At 44.9% G+C, this 16,196-nt stretch overlaps 1 protein-coding gene and 1 long non-coding RNA gene across 6 annotated transcripts; one reads left to right on the forward strand and one right to left on the reverse strand.

Annotated features, from left to right (window-relative positions):
* Window positions 1-1,282: 1,282 nt before the first annotated feature.
* LOC309536964 (galectin-5-like) lies at window positions 1,283-11,989 on the forward strand. 5 transcript variants are annotated; one of them, XM_082231389.1, is made up of 6 exons: window positions 1,284-1,429; window positions 2,042-2,136; window positions 5,427-5,664; window positions 8,941-9,060; window positions 9,455-9,505; window positions 11,037-11,989. In XM_082231389.1, exons 1-6 carry the CDS (start codon window positions 1,427-1,429, stop codon window positions 11,073-11,075), a joined length of 546 nt encoding a protein of 181 aa, XP_082087515.1. In that variant the 5' UTR covers window positions 1,284-1,426; the 3' UTR covers window positions 11,076-11,989. The 5 variants fall into 5 exon arrangements, 4 of the variants coding, with proteins under 4 accessions (XP_082087516.1, XP_082087515.1, XP_082087514.1 ...); XM_082231388.1 differs by having other exon boundaries at window positions 1,285-1,429; window positions 11,034-11,989; XM_082231390.1 differs by lacking the exon at window positions 9,455-9,505 and having other exon boundaries at window positions 1,283-1,429.
* On the reverse strand, window positions 5,515-6,314 carry LOC309537054. Its single transcript, XR_014221797.1, has 2 exons — window positions 6,061-6,314; window positions 5,515-5,717 (listed from the first exon to the last, which is right to left on the reverse strand). It is a non-coding gene; the product is annotated as an uncharacterized lncRNA (long non-coding RNA).
* Window positions 11,990-16,196: the final 4,207 nt, after the last annotated feature.

Raw genomic sequence — 16,196 nt, forward strand, 5'->3', positions numbered from 1 at the left:
AACGTCCGACTCGGCTTCCGTTTTATTGCAGGAAGCTCCTGCAGCCAATTGGAAGCCGCATCTTGGTTGTCGAACGTTTTCGGAAGTCAAACGGATTCCGTTCGACAACCAAGGTACAACTGTATTAGGCATGACTGCATACGAATGTGTTATAAGGTATATTACAAGAAATTCACACCAAAATGCTGATTAGTTTTCATAGGGCTTCACAGGAAAGAAACAGCAACTGATGTGGAAATGTAGAGAGCTATACTTAAGATTAGAGGGACGCAGGTGGCGCTGTGGGTTTAAACCACAGATCCTAGGACTTGCCAATCAGAAGGTCGGCGGTTTGAATCCCCGCGATGGGGTGAGCTCCCGTTGCTCGGTCCCTGCTCCTGCCAACCTAGCAGTTTGAAAGCCCATCAAAGTGCAAGTAGATACAGCAGCAAGAATACTTATTGCAAAGTATTGGAAGACACAAGATTTACCCACTCTGGAAGAATGGCAGATGAAGGTGATGGACTATATGGAGCTGGCGGAAATGACTGGCAGAATCCGAGACCAGGGAGAAGAGTCGGTGGAAGAAGATTGGAAGAAATTCAAAGACTATTTACAGAAATACTGCAAAATTAATGAATGTTAGAATGATGTTGGACTGAGGTTAAGTGGTTTTTAGCAGCAATGTTAAAAGGAATATGTAAAAATGGATTGTTAACAGGTGAAGATTTAAAGTTATCATATTTTAAGATAAGAGATTAAGATAAAATTAAAGAGGGAAAGTATTTGCTGAACTAACTAATTTGAACTGGAATACAAAAAGGGAGGTGTTAGGAGGTCGGGGAAACAAGCAAATGAAAGATAAGACATGGAAAGACTAATCTGTTTTTTAATTGTTTTTATCTTGTATTTTTATTTTCTACTTTTTTCTCTTTAATTCTTTTTTCTTTTTTTGCATATTTTGTAATATGTTGAAACCTTAATAAATATCTTTAAAAAAACAAAAACAAAGTTCAAGTAGATAAATAGGTACCGCTCCGGCGGGAAGGTAAATGGTGTTTCCGTGCGCTGCTCTGGTTCGCCAGAAGTGGCTTAGTCATGCTGACCACATGACCCGGAAGCTGTACGCCGGCTCCCTCGGCCAGTAAAGTGAGATGAGCGCCGCAACCCCAGAGTTGGCCACGACTGGACCTAATGGTCAGGGGTCCCTTTACCTTTACCTATATTTAAGATTGGGAAAATGAAAAATCGAGAGAAACCAAAATGGGCAGACTGGCCCACCCCTCCCTTCCATATTCTCCCTGTGGCCTGAACTTTGCTCAAAAGGAGCTGCCAGAATTGTGTCCCACCCCTTTCCTGAGGAAGCTTGATGTTTGCTAGATGAGGCTTTGCTTTCACTTTCACGCCAGCAGAACGTGAGAAGAAAAGCTGACAAACTAGCTCCAAGATGGTGAGTGGGGTGCAGGGAAAGGGCATGTCAGAGGGGGAACCACCCTTTCTTCATGTGGGAGTGGGGTGGTGCTCCTGACTCAGCCTTAACATGTGCTGTTGATCCCCAGCACTGAGCTGTTGCTTTATCATCATCAGGAAAAGCGACAGCATCTTTCTTGGCATGTGATGCCGTTCACTCCTAACAGTGGCGTAGCGTGGGTTGTCAGCACCCGGGGCAAGGCAAGTAATTTGCGCCACCTAACCCGTGGATTTTAGCAGGGGGCAGAGAGCTGCGAGTGCAAGCGCGCCCCCCCCAGACGTTGCGCCCGGTGCGGCCGGCCCCCCTGCACCCCCCACACTACGCCACTGACTCCTAAGGAAAGGATCAGCTCTTAACTGCCTTGTTTTAGCTGGCAACCCCCCCCTATTTAATGCCCCTTTCCTTAGCAGAGCACTGCCCCTCTTTTGCCTTGTGGGAAAATCATGTTGTTGACTTCTCAAAATGCAGCCGATATAAACAGTTTCCATTAAAATGCGAGTTCTCTTCATGACGGTTGGGATGGTTTTGAGGCTGAGTTTGAGGCTATTGGATCGAGAATGTTATTTTTGCGCTTTTCTCCCCACTCCACAGAGTTTACCCATTGCTGCTGCTTGGACCAATATTGAAGGCCTCAGTGAGGGAAAGAGGTTTTTAATCCAAGGCTTTGTCCGACCATACACAAAAAGGTTTGTAAAGCCTGCTGGTCATGTTCGATTCCCTTTGTTTTTTGGGAACTGTCCTGTCCAATCCATCTCTTTCTCTCAGACCTGGCCCTTCTTCCTCTGTGACCAAAATCATGGATGTGGGCTGATGCATGCAGTCTGTCAGGGTAGTGAAGCTGCCGTGTTCTGCTGTTGAATCTTCTTGAGTTCATTTAGGAATAATTTACAAAAATAGTACTCCATAAAGAAATGCTGATTTAAAATAAAATGAAATGTTTTTTTGAAAAGCTTTGTTGCTGATTTGAATGTGTTACTGATTTGAATGTGTTACTTTTGCGGCATGATTTCGTTGCCGTTCGTTGTTGCAATAGACCACCACAGTAAAGACACAACAAACAAATAAAAGTATCATAGAACTGTAGAGTTGGAAGAGACCATGAGAGTCATCTAGTCTATCCCTTGCAATGCAGGAATATTTGTTCAGTGTGAGGCTCCAATCCACAACCCTGATATTAAGAGTCTCTTGGTCTACCGGCTGAGCTAAATAATCATTTTGAGGTATTCAGCACACACACACACACCTGAAAACTAACAACACCTCCTTGCACTGTCAGTTTGCAGATAGTACAGTGGTACCTCGGGTTAAGTACTTAATTCGTTCCGGAGGTCCGTTCTTAACCTGAAATTGTTCTTAACTTGAAGCACCACTTCAGCTAATGGGGCCTCCTGCTGCCACCGTGCTGCCGGAGCACAATTTCTGTTCTCATTCTGAAGCAAAGTTCTTAACCTGAAGCACTATTTCTGGGTTAGTGGAGTCTGTAACCTGAAGCGTATGTAACCTGAAGCGTATGTAACCCGAGGTACCACTGTATTGATCTGATGTGTAGAGATCTTTCCTATTTTAATTACCGTATTTTTCGCCCTATAGGACGCACTTTTTCCCCTCCAAAAATGAAGGGGAAATCTGGGTGCGTCCTATGGGGCGAATGCAGGCTTTTGCTGAAGCTTGGAGAGCGAGAGGGGTTGGTGCGCACCGACCCTTCTCGCTCTCCAGGCTTCGGGAACACATCCGCAGCCTAGGCAGCCCTGCGGGAGGTCCCGCAGGGATGTCTAGGCTGCGGATAGCAGCCTGCCGCCCAGCGCGAGGGGCGCCCTGAAGCAGAGCACCCCTCGCGCCGGGCAGACATCGGCCAGCCCCACAAGCTTGGGGGACAGCAGGGAGGCGCAGCGCCGCCATCCCACTATTCCTCGACCTGGTTCGGTTTCCCCGACCTGCTTTTGGGGGGGGGGAAATAAAGGGGGAAAAATTCCTTTATTTCTCCCCCCAAAAGCTAGGTGCGTCCTATGGGACGGAGCGTCCTATGGGACGAAAAATACGGTAATTCAAGAGGATTCTGAAAGCTTCTCTGTGTGAAAGAAACAAGCAAGAAGGTTCATGATGTTTGAGTATTATCTCCAGAGAAGCTAGTACAGTTGGTTTAAACTGGTTCTCTTATCTCTTTCTGTGAAGGTCATGCTGACTATAAAAGTAGGGCCAGAAGGAGCCAGGACTTCCCTTTTCCTTTCCCTTTCTATCTCTTTTCCTTTTGGTGTGGTGTTCTGTATACCGTATAGTGTTAAGGTTTAGACTTATTATAAGTTATCATACGTTTAAGTTAAGTCTGCTGCAACTGGATTTCTTAGGGACAGTGCCAATCCTGAATGTATTGGATTTCTGACCATTATGCTCATTTGCTTTCAGTAGCAGTAAAGTTCTGCTGGATGAACTATTAATAGCCTCTGGTCTATTTTTAGGGAATCCTGTAACGTGTTTAAATTTTTACTCTGCTAACTATATCTTATGTACTAAGCCTGGAGTATATTTCACTGTACATTGGGGTTCTGCTCTGGATCAATATTAAATAGAATTCTATGACATGCATATCACACACTGTAACTCTTCAATAAACTATAAAGTGTTAAATATTACAACAGAACAGAAGCACACACACACCAAATTTCTTAGAACCTGGCTTGCATTTTCTCAGTGGCCAGAGCAAATCTTGAGACTTGGATGTTAATGAATATGTCTCCCCCTGGAATATATATATATATATATATATATATATATATATACTGTTTTTGCGTTGTTATAGCTGAGAGCCAGTGAGCATCTTATCACAGAGGTGTATTGGACTGCAGGGGCACATGCTCCGGAAGTCCTGATTCAAGCTGTTCCCTCAGCTCTCTGTTTTGTCAAGCAAGAATCCAGGAATCGGGGATAAGGATCTGGGAACGAACTTCAGCCTGTTATTCGCTGGAGGGTTAATTCAGAGCACTGTCAAGTACATGCCTTGATAGAATTATATTCATGCTTAAAAGACTCGGTGAGGATAATCAATGGGCATGCTATAGGTGCACAGAAACTTTACTGTGGTGTTCCCACTTCCTTTTGCTGAGTCCCAGTTGTGCTCCCTCTGGTCAGCCTCCATGACCCCTGCCCTTTCCAAACCTTGCCTTTCTCTCTTGCTCCATTCTCCCCTCCATTTGGCCTTTTCTTTTTTCTTTTTTGGTTTGCATGTTTGTTTATTTTTGTTTAAATAATACAGGGGGAAAAAACAAAACAACAACAACAAAAAATTGAAAACAATCCAAAAACATTGAAAACAAATATTACATACTTATCATACAATACGCCCTCCACCCGCAGCTTTCTTCCACCACAATTCGACTTCTTTGAATCTCTATTTCCACCTTTATCTTTGCATTCTCCAAATGTATCATTCTTTGTGTTTCTTTTATCTCTTCTCTTTTCCAATTCATAGATATACTTTACATTTTTATTCTAGGCAGATTAGCATATCTTTCTCAGAACAAGATTTTAACATATAATCTTCCAAACATTTCCATTCCTTTTTTAATTTTTGATTTGACTGATATCTTACGATTGAGGTTAGCTTTGCCAGTTCTAAATATTCATTTAATTTGCAAATCCACTCCTTTTTTGAGGGCAAGATTTGAGATTTCTATTTAGAAGCAATCACTACCCTGGTTGCCGTAGTTGCATATAGAAAAATTCTTTTTTTCCACTTGCGGTATAGCTTTCCCTATCACGCCTAGGAGATATGCCTCTGGCTTTCTAACAATTGGGATTTTCAACATTTTCTTTAATTCCTCATGTATTACTTCCCAAAATTTCTTAATCTCCTCACAACCCCACCACATGTGTATTGTTGTTCCTGCTTCTTTGTCCACTTGGCCTTTCCAGTTCCTTTCCCTCTGCGACCGGCTGCTCTCTCCTTCCTCACAGTGCTTCTGCCCTTCTTACATTTCAGATTTGCAGTGAATTTTCTGTGCGCCAATGGCGACATCGCCTTCCACTTCAATCCGCGATTCGATACGCTAAACCCGATGGTTGTGTGCAACACTCAAATGAAAAGTAAAAAACGGCTCTGGGAGTCCTGGAAGAGCGACGAAGTCTTCTGGGGGGAAGAGGAAATTGCCCCCAGCACACCTTTCAAGCAGAACAGTTCTTTTGAGATGGCCATCAATGTTGAGAGTGGCTGCTATCAGGTGCGGTGGGACTGGGGCGGTGAGCCAGGTTACTCCATTTGATAGCAAGCAACCTGGAGTGGCGTGGGTGGCGCTGTGGTGTAAACCACAGAGCCTAGGACTTGCCGATCAGAAGGTTAGCGGTTCAAATCCCCGCAACGGGGTGAGCTCCCGTTGCTTGGTCCCAGCTCCTGCCAACCTAGCAGTTCGAAAGCACACCAGTGCAAGTAGATAAGTAGGTACCGCTCCGGCGGGAAGGTAAATGGTGTTTCCATGCGCTGCTCTGGTTTCGCCAGAAGCGGAATGACCCGGAAGCTGTACGCCGGCTCCCTCGGCCAGTAAAGCGAGATGAGCGCCGCAACCCCAGAGTCGGCCACGACTGGACCTAATGGTCAGGGGACCCTTTACCTTTTTAACCTGGAGTGTCAGCTGGAAAAGGAAAGGCTGAGGAGGAGAGGAAGACTCTCCTATATTCCTGGAACCAGAAATGTTTTAGGATTTAACCAATCCCCAGTTGCAGCAGTTGCTGAGACTAGCCGAGTCGCTAAGCAAACAAAGCAGGGATATGCGCCATTAGCAGAGACTCTGTACCAGGCAGCAGAGGGATGGGGCCCCTTCTCCATCTCTGTGTCAGTTAGCAGAGTTGCGCTTAGGATCTCAGCTTGCCTGAGGTGAGCTAGGGGGAAAGGTGTCAGTTTGTAAGAGGCGGCAGGCTGGAGAAAGGCAGGGATCAGAGCACCATGTGGGCTGGCAGCTTGAATCCAGAATCGTGGCCATGAGAGAAGCAGGACTCATCGTAGGCTCAGGTTGAATATATGTTTAAATAAACCATCTATTATAAAGACACCACAGTCTTCGCTGTGTCTCGTTCCCAAAGGAAACACGAACCCTGCCGGGACCCCTGGAGTCTCGCACTGGTGTTGAGATTGGGGTGGTGTGCAACAATGTTGGGTAAATAACTGGGGAGAAATACAGGGGGTTTGCTTTTTTAAACTATTATTTGTTTAAGCCATAAAATTTATATGCTGCTTGATTTGGGGGAGGGGGAAGCCTCAAAGCAGTTTATTTAAGGATCTAGAACTAACCAGCCAATCAGAATTCAAGTTACGTCAGCATGGATTGTATCAGGGCTTGTCCACATGTGACTTGGCTCCACACTTTCTAGGCACAGGTCCAGGTGGCTGTTGTTGTTTATCCACCACCACCACCCAGGAAAAACCAGTGTTTTACCATTAATCGGAGCAAAATGCAACCCACAGAAAACCCTATTGCTGTTTGCTCTGATTCAGCGGTAAAGAGTGGTTTTCGCCAGGGAAAAGCAGCAGGAGGAGAAGAAATGTGGGATAAGCTCTCAGTGTGAATGTGCAGGCCAGCAGTGAAGTGAGAGTGTTTCCCTGTGGGTAAAATACTGTCTTATTCAGCACTGTGGGAGTGAAGCTACTGGCTTAAAAGGAAATAATAGGCATAGCTGTCAACTTTTCCCTGTTCTTGCGAGGAATCCTATTCGGAATAAGGGAATTTCCCTTTAAAAAATGGGAAGCATTGACAGCTATGATAATGGGGCTAGTGAGCTTGCCTCACCACAACTCGGCTTCCCTACCTAGCCAAAATCTTGTTTCTGACTCACCCACACACTTTTCTCAGGCTTGGGCTAAAACAAATTAGACACCAGTTATTCTTAATTAAATTTCTCAGTTGCTTTATCTGGCTCAGGGCAACCCCAAAGCATCTTGCAACCAGTCTAACTTCTGAGCTATAAGCAGCGAAATACAGTGGTGCCCCGCAAGACGAAATTAATTCGTTCCGCAATTTTTGTCGTCTAGCGAATTTTTCGTCTTGCGAAGCACGAAATCCCATAGGAATGCATTGAAAATCAATTAATGCGTTTCTATGGTCAAAAAAAGTCCAAACAAAGCCAAATTTGGTACAACAACAGTTTATTAACTGCTCTTTAAAGTCACACATACTGTAAAGAGCAGTTCAAAAATTTAAGGGAAAATAAATTAACTTTATAAACAAAACATGTCTTTGTTTTTAGTCAAAGAAAAAAAGTCGCGAGACGTTTTCGTCTTGCGAAGCAAGCCCATAGGGGAAATTCGTCTTGCGAGGCAAATCGAAAACGGAAAAACCTTTCGTCTAGTGAGTTTTTTGTATTGCGAGGCATTCGTCTTGCGGGGCACCACTCAGAATTGTTTTCTTGACTGCAAATACGGGATTCAAATCTGTGTGAGATATTGTGCAAGCAAAGGCAGGGGCTGAGGGGGTTGAATGTTGGGGAAGTGGCAGTTGGAAAGTGACAGTTGTGTTGCATTTTTCTTTTTTAAAATTAAATGTAAAGCTGTAGAGAAAAAAAGAAAATGCTCCATCTAGTGGTGGAAGCAAAGAGTACAGAGAAAACAAAAAAAAAAAAAACCTGGGTAGAAATAAGGCTAAAACAGGGCAAGAATCTGCTCCTTTGTTTTAGGGTGGAAGATTTAGACATAGAACAACAGAGCTTTCCAAACTGCGAGTCACAGCACATCAGTGCGTCGGCCGCGGTGTGTAGGTGTATCGTGCGAATGCTCCCTGCGCTCCTCCCGGGGCTGGAAAGGGGTTAGTTTAACCTCCGGTTTGTTAGTAAAGCTGAATTACTGTGTCACGGAATAATTCATGTCTAAAAAGTGTGTCACCAACGTGAAAAGTTTGGAAAGCTCTGAGGTAGAAGCTTAGCCCCCCCCCCCCCGAGGCTGTAAACCTCTGTAGCATGGGTAGGCAAACTAAGACCCAGGGGCCGGATCCGGCCCAATCACCTCAATCTGGCCCGCGGACGGTCAGGGAATCAGTGTGTTTTTATATGAGTAGAATGTGCCCTTTTATTTAAAATGCACCTCTGGGTTATTTGTGGGGGCTGCCTGGTGTTTTTACATGAGTAGAAGGTGTGCTTTTATTTAAAATGCATCTCTGGGTTATTTGTGGGGCATAGGAATTTGTTCATCCCCCCAAAAAAAATATAGTCTGGCCCCCCACAAGGTCTGAGGAACAGTGGACCGGCCCCCCTGATGAAAAAGTTTGCTGACCCCTACGTGTAGTGTAAGCTGCGCTGATTATCTAAACGGCAGAAAGGAAGGGCAAAAACATGTTAAATTAAGTAGAAAACATTTACATTACTCTGGAATAAGCTTCGGTGAAATAGCTGACAGTCAGATATATCCCACGAGAACTTACATTGTATTAAGCCTGGTAGTCTTTTAAACACCTGAAGCCTTCTTCTTGTCCTTGCCAACTGGTAATTGAATGCTTGTTTCATTTTTCCTGTAGGTGTATGTCAATGGAAATCACTTTTTGGAGTACAAGCACCGTGTTCCCCTCAAAGAAATCCAGACCTTGGAGGTCAAAGGTGACGTCTCAGTGAACCGCTTTGAATTTTCTGAGATTAAAGTGAGTTGGTTTTTCTCCTCTTTCGTCCTTAGCTTAAATTTGCCAGTCTGGTTTATCGGGCATCTAACCTGGGAAACAGCCATTTGTCAAAGAAATGAGGCTCCCCAAAAATAATTCGAGGAGGCCCTCACCTTTTTACCTGCAAAATTCTGGACAGGATATTAATGATTTCTGGGAGAATGCCTGATTTCTGCTTTTAAGTGATTCAGCACAGAGTTGGAAAAGATGGATGAGACTGCATAGCAGTTTCAGGTCTCTGAGGATGAAAAGTTGAAACAAGAAAACAGTTATGATGCAAGTGGCTGGATTTCTAAAGCTTAGTCCCCACTATCTGAAGCCATTCACTTTTCAACATCTGCTCTCATCCCCTGGTATCTATATTTTTGTGTTCCAGGCTCCACCCCCTTACAGCCCTCCTAATTCTGGTGACACCACAAATAACAAAGTAAGTCAGTCCCCTGTGTTTATTTGTACTTCTCTCCCAATAATGGATGGAACGGGTAAAGATTTTTCAGTAAGCTCAATTCTGCACATGAGTTTATAATTTTTTTTAAAAAAAGTCCTCATGAAGATTCATTAGCAGTTTAATTGAATTTATTGTGATATGCATATGTGTGTACAATTTTGCCTGATGGGGTTTTTCCCCGCAAAGCAACTTCCCCTAATAGAACGCACATTCTTGTGTTGTTGTTTTTAAAAATATACTATATGCATCTTTTTACACATTATTTGGCTTGGAAACTGCACTGCAATATTTGGAAAAGTGGCTTTCAAAGAATGCCCGTGTTTTGGTTTGCGTACCCTTTAGGAAACTGTGAATTAGGGAGGTTCACTTTGTGAGTGCAAACTGAATCAGATTTCTCCCCCATGCCAGCCAATACAGTGTATCCTAACTGAGATTGCAGCTCTGCCTTCCATCTCAACACACCCTGCAGGGCTTTACCATGATGCCCAAAGGCATATTTCCCCCTAAAAGGTCACTGCCTCTGCTGGATAACAAAAATTTGGGATTTCTTTGGGTTTGTTCAGAGCAATTATCCTTAAAAAAACAAACAAAAAACTTTGCTTTTACTCAACCTTTAATGCCATATGTATTGAGCACTGTAAGGGACGCGGGTAGCGCTGTGGGTTAAACCACAGAGTCTAGTGTTATGTACTGAAGTTCTCACCTTGGGCCAGCAGGGGGATACTGTAGATAGTTTTCACTCAGGTCCACATATGCAAATGAGGGATTGAAAGTGACTTTCAGTAATTGGATAGTTACAGAAAATGGTTACTGTTGCGTTCTAGTGGAGCTCTATATAAGCAGGCTGGCTGAACCCTTCAGTTCAGTTCTGTTCTGGCCTGTGAATAAACAAGAGCTGTTTGAAGAATGATGTGCCATCTGATATGTTCACCCACAACTTAACACCTAGGACTTGCCAATCAGAAGGTCGGTGCTACTTTCAAGGGACGCGGGTGGCGCTGTGGATTAAACCACAGAGCCAAGGACTTGCCGATCAGAAGGTCGGTGGTTTGAATCCCTGCGACCGGGTGAGCTCCCGTTGCTCGGTCCCTGCTCCTGCCAACCTAGCAGTTTGAAAGCACCTCAAAGTGCAAGTAGATAAATAGGTACCGCTCCGGCAGGAAGGTAAACACCATTTCTGTGCGCTGCTCTGGTTCACCACAAGCGGCTTAGTCATGCTGGCCACATGACCCGGAAGCTGTACGGAAGCTCCCTTGGCCAATAAAGTGAGATGAGCGCCGCAACCCCAGAGTTGGCCACGATTGGACCTAATGGTCAGGGGTCCCTTTATCCTTTACCTTTATTGAGCACTGCAACAGCAATAAGCAGTCAACCCAGCCTCCTCGTGGTTGGGCAAGCTTTGACCCCATTTCCTTTATGACAGTCTTCCATAAGCCCACCTAGGTTGGTGATAACTTGGCATTGACTTCATTCTGCGCTTTTCTTTTCTTTTGTCTCTGCCACTCAGCAGGAAGAGAAGCGTGCCCCAGAAGCAAAGTCAACCAAATAATGAAGACCCAAGATGAGCCTGGGTGATCCTTTGGAAAACGGAAGCCCTGGCTGGTTGGGTAAAGGGATGGGTGCTCTTTTCCTGACCTCACTGAGGATAGAGTTCACCTGTTATGTGTGGAATGAAGCAAAATTAAGTAGTGTCATAAAAACCAGTAGTTAGCAAAATATTTGCATGTTTTCTATATACTGTACTTTGTTATTGTTGGCTGTTGGGAGATTGCAAAACAACAAGGCTTGGGGAATAAACATTGTAAGTTCAAGTAAACTCAAGGCTCTTCAATAGTCACCACCAATGCTTTGTTACCAGCATATCCTGCTAGCTGTCCTCAATACATTTCCTGGAAATCCTTTGTTAGGCAAAGGTTTGCAAACAAATCCACAATTCCCACTGATGCCTTTGGGAATCGGTTATCTCTGTCCGCTCCTGCCATGGTTTGTTCCTAAAATGGCTGCAGCCAACCAGGTAAAGGGAAGCAAAGCAAAAAACAGATTTGTCCAATCTCTCTCCCCACTCCCTTTCCCCACGGTTTCTGTCCGAAAATGGCTGCCACTGACCAGCCAAGCACAAGTGAGGAAGTGGGCAAACTCTGGCTCTTTGGATATCTGAATCTATGGAGTGTATAGCGAGGTTTGGGCACGATTATTTATGTTTGGATAAGTGAACTGGAAGATAGTGAGCAGGTGGACAGCAGGACCTGCATGTACTTTATGCTGCTTGTGTTTATGCTGGCTTTTAGATTGCTTTTTTGTGCTGACTGGTAATTCCATTTTAATATTCTTCTGCTTAAATTTGTCATGTTTAATTTGTCATGTTTAATTTGTTAACCACCCGCAAAGGTGGTATAGAACTGAAACAAACAAGCTTGGAAATTTTAAATATATAAATAAAAGTGCTATATAAATAACAGAAAAGTGAAATGTGGGAGCCTTTAGGAATTACTGCATTACTTTTATGTGATTTCTCTCAAACGCACGTTACATCAGGGGCAATCCTCCTTTTGCCCAGGCACAACCAGGAGCACACTTTAAGATTGCCACTTGTGTATTGGCAGCTGTAAGGGTTCCAAGCGGTTGCTCGAGAGCAAGCAGGCAATTACCTGCCTACTCGGTAGTAAAGCCTTGCTTTAGCTGCAAAAATAAACTTTATCTGTCCAGAGCGCCACTCTATCGTGGCTGGCTCATTCACTGGCAGTATCTGTGAGTGGGCGGTTCTTAAACTTTCCCCAGCAAAGCAAGTCTTGGTTGACCACAAACTTGACATGAGCCAACAGTGTGATGCGGCAGCTAAAAAAGCCAATGCAATTCTGGGCTGCATCAATAGGAGTATAGCATCTAGATCAAGGGAAGTAATAGTGCCACTGTATTCTGCTCTGGTCAGACCTCACCTGGAGTACTGTGTCCAGTTCTGGGCACCACAGTTCAAGAAGGACACTGACAAACTGGAACGTGTCCAGAGGAGGGCAACCAAAATGGTCAGAGGCCTGGAAACGATGCCTTATGAGGAACGGCTAAGGGAGCTGGGCATGTTTAGCCCGGAGAAGAGGAGGTTAAGGGGTGATATGATAGCCATGTTCAAATATATAAAAGGATGTCACATAGAGGAGGGAGAAAGGTTGTTTTCTGCTGCTCCAGAGAAGCGGACACGGAGCAATGGATCCAAACTACAAGAAAGAAGATTCCACCTAAACATTAGGAAGAACTTCCTGACAGTAAGAGCTGTTTGACAGTGGAATTTGCTGCCAAGGAGTGTGGTGGAGTCTCCTCCTTTGGAGGTCTTTAAGCAGAGGCTTGACAACCATATGTCAGGAGTGCTCTGATGGTGTTTCCTGCTTGGCAGGGGGTTGGACTCGATGGCCCTTGTGGTCTCTTCCAACTCCATGATTCTATGAATTTCTGGACGCCCAGTCTGCGCCTCCCCTCTCTGCGTGGAAGCCTGCTGCGCAGGGAGGGCGTGGGTAACGGAGGACCCCTCTCCTCCCCGCTTTGCCCAGACAAGGTGTCCTGGCACCGCCTCGCCTCCTCGAGCCCTGCAGCTCCTCTCCACTGGAGGCGTGGTTACTCTCCTCCGCTGAGGAGGAGCTGCTTCCCACGATCCTTAGGGGCTCTCCATAATCCATTCGGCTTTTTCTTTCTCCCTCCTGAACCGATGGCAGTTCCCTGACAGCAGCCATGTCAAGTGTCGGGCCGGTGGATGCGGTTTGGGGGAGGAAAAGATTCTTAGGGCAAATTGGGACCAACAGAAAGCCAAATATGGTCTGCAGATTGGAGGTTGCTTTAAAAGATCAAACAGGGACTTTTGATGATATTAAGGTTGGCGGAGACCATTTTCAGCCCACATGGCAGGGGTGGATACAGCCTTAGGCAAAAGCGAGCAGAGCGGGAATTTAATGTTTGCCGGTAGGCTAGTTTCTGCACAAGCACACACCTGTGTTGTCCCTCCAGGCAAGGAAGTGGCATTATCAGAGTTCAGGGAGGCATTCCAGCCAGACAAAACACTTAAGGAGCTTTCATAGCGGGGCCAGTGAGAGATGTGGGGGTGTGGCTGGGTTTTTCAGAAGCAGGTCAGGCAAAGTTTGAACCTGCTGAGTCTACTATGATCTACAAAAGTGCAAATGCAACACGCTGGCTAATAACTATTAGTGAATATATACTTGGTTACAATGTCATTCAAAATATACGAATAAGCCACTTATATATCATACAACACATCTCACAAAATATACATGTAACTACAAGTTGTTATATATATCAGAGTCAAGCAAAGAATCAAACAACTCAATGAATAGCGAGGAATCCCAAGCCGTCTCTCAAAGGAAGACGTCTCACAAAAGTCTCAAAGGAAGACGTCTCTCAGAAGTCTCAAAAGGACAGTATATCCGGAATAGTTCAACTGTTTCGGAATAAAGTCTTCATCAGCTGGAAATGGAATACAAGGCATGAATGACAACAAAACTGAGCAACCTGCATGTAAGTTATATAGTAGAACAAAATACCGTATTTTTTGCTCTATAAGACTCACTTTTTCCCTCCTAAAAAGTAAGGGGAAATGTGTGTGCGTCTTATGGAGTGAATGCAGGCTGCACAGCTATCCCAGAAGCCAGAACAGCAAGAGGGATGGCTGCTTTCACTGCGCAGCAATCCCTCTTGCTGTTCTGGCTTCTGAGATTCAGATTTTTTTTCCTTCTTGTTTTCTCCTCCAAAAACTAGGTGCGTCTTGTGGTCTGGTGCGTCTTATAGAGCGAAAAATATGGTAATTGGTTATGATGTCATTCAAAATATATGAATAAGCCACTTATACAACACATCTCACAAAATATACATGTAACTACAAGTTGTTATATATATCAGAGTCAAACAAAGAATCAAATGAATAGCAAGGAATCCCAAGCTGTCTCTCAAAGGAAGATGTCTCATAAAAGTCTCAAAGGAAGACGTCTCTCAGAAGTCTCAACAGGACAGTATATCCGGAATAGTTCAACTGTTTCGGAAAAAAGTCTTCATCAGCTGGAAACGGAATACAAGGCATTGCAAGCAATGAATGACAACAAAACTGAGCAACTGCGTGTAAGTTATACAGTAGAACAAAATATGTAAAGAGGTGAAGGTAAAGGGGACCCCTGACCATTAGGTCCAGTCGTGCCCGACTCTGGGGTTGCGGTGCTCATCTCGCTTTATTGGCCGAGGGAGCCGGCGTACAGCTTCCGGGTCATGTGGCCAGTGTTGGTTTCTGCTCTCTTCACTGTGCAGCAAAGTGCTTGTCACAAGACAATGTTTACATTCCACAGTCAGAGTACTGTTGGGTTTTCCCACGGGAATGGGAAGCTGGATGTGACGTACACTAGTTTCCTGTTTTTCACTGTTCTCTCTTGTTCGTTAGTCCGAGGAGAAGGACGGTTGCTTCTCTGCTCCCGCAGAGGCAAGATGCATGTTTGTAATTTCTCTACAATGAACTGTAAATAAAGCAACTTAAAGCATGTGGCACGTACTATTCATCATTCCGTTGTGCAAAAGGACTCTGCTATATCAACATTTTGGTTCCGGGCCCAGAAAGACGTAAATCAAACTGAGGAATGCCGGCAGAGGTACAGAGGAACGGATCGCGTTATCTGCTCTGCGCGTCAAGTTTGATTGATGAAGGTATGTGCTCATGCTCCCGGAGCAGCCTGCCAGCTCCTTGTTTATGCTTTATGGCTGGACTTTGAACTTTTAAAGCCGTTTTGCCGCGTAACAGGCAAAGGCTCCAAAAGGCACAAGCTCACAGGCTTGGATGGCTGGGAAAACGAAAGTACTTTTAAAAGTGCTTTTGGCTAAAGCTGCAGGACTGTGACGCAGCTCGTTTTAAGCAGCAGAAATGGCAAACGCAAAGCTGGTTGATGCTTTTGGGATTCCTAAGCTCAATAAGAATAACTACACAGAGTGGGTGCAGTATGCAGAGGCAATTCTGCGGAAAGAAGGTCTGTTTAATGTTATTACAGACAACCCCCCAGCTCCAATTACAGCTGAATGGGCTGCTAAAGATTCCAAAGCACGGGGAACGCTTACGTTGATAGTATCCCCAGAAGAGCTCTGTCTGTTGCGTGGAAAGACCACAGCCAAAGAAATTTGGAACTCTTTAAGAGAGGCTCACTTGAGGACAGAAGCTGGTTCCTCAATGTACTATTATGCCAAGCTGCATGATATGGCTCTTGCTGAAGGTGGAGATGTGCGTAAACACCTGATGGAGATGCAAAATCTGAGACATGAGTTGCAACAGAGAGGACTCAACTTTCCAGAGGCTGTGTATTCCTTCATGATACTACATTCTTTGGGTCCAAGTTGGGAGTCCGTTGCCACTCAGATTGCTGTTCAACCAACTGCTCAGCTCACAGTAGCCTATGTTACTGCCGTGATCCAGAATGAAGCAGATCGCCGGGGTGCTAGCTGCATGGGTAAGGGGGAGTCTTCACAGACGTCATCCCAGAGTGCAGTGGAACCACCAGAGGGCGCCAAAGCTTTGAAGGCAGTGAAATGCTACTCCTGTGGACGTCTAGGCCATATGAAGAGGGAATGCAGATATCCCAGGGCCAAGACAGAGCAGCGCAGCGGAAGCTCATCGCGTGGAAAAGGCCAAAGCAAAGGC

The sequence above is a fragment of the Podarcis vaucheri genome (genome assembly GCF_965113315.1).
Source record: "Podarcis vaucheri genome assembly, chromosome: 7".
Lineage (NCBI taxonomy): Eukaryota > Metazoa > Chordata > Lepidosauria > Squamata > Lacertidae > Podarcis > Podarcis vaucheri.

Excerpts from the sequence above, each read along its gene's own strand:
- LOC309536964 (XM_082231388.1), top strand. Across the intron at positions 2,137-5,426 it reads GTCCGACCATACACAAAAAG|ATTTGCAGTGAATTTTCTGT; the intron begins GTTTGTAAAGCC and ends CTTACATTTCAG. Across the intron at positions 9,506-11,033 it reads GTGACACCACAAATAACAAA|CAGGAAGAGAAGCGTGCCCC; the intron begins GTAAGTCAGTCC and ends TCTGCCACTCAG.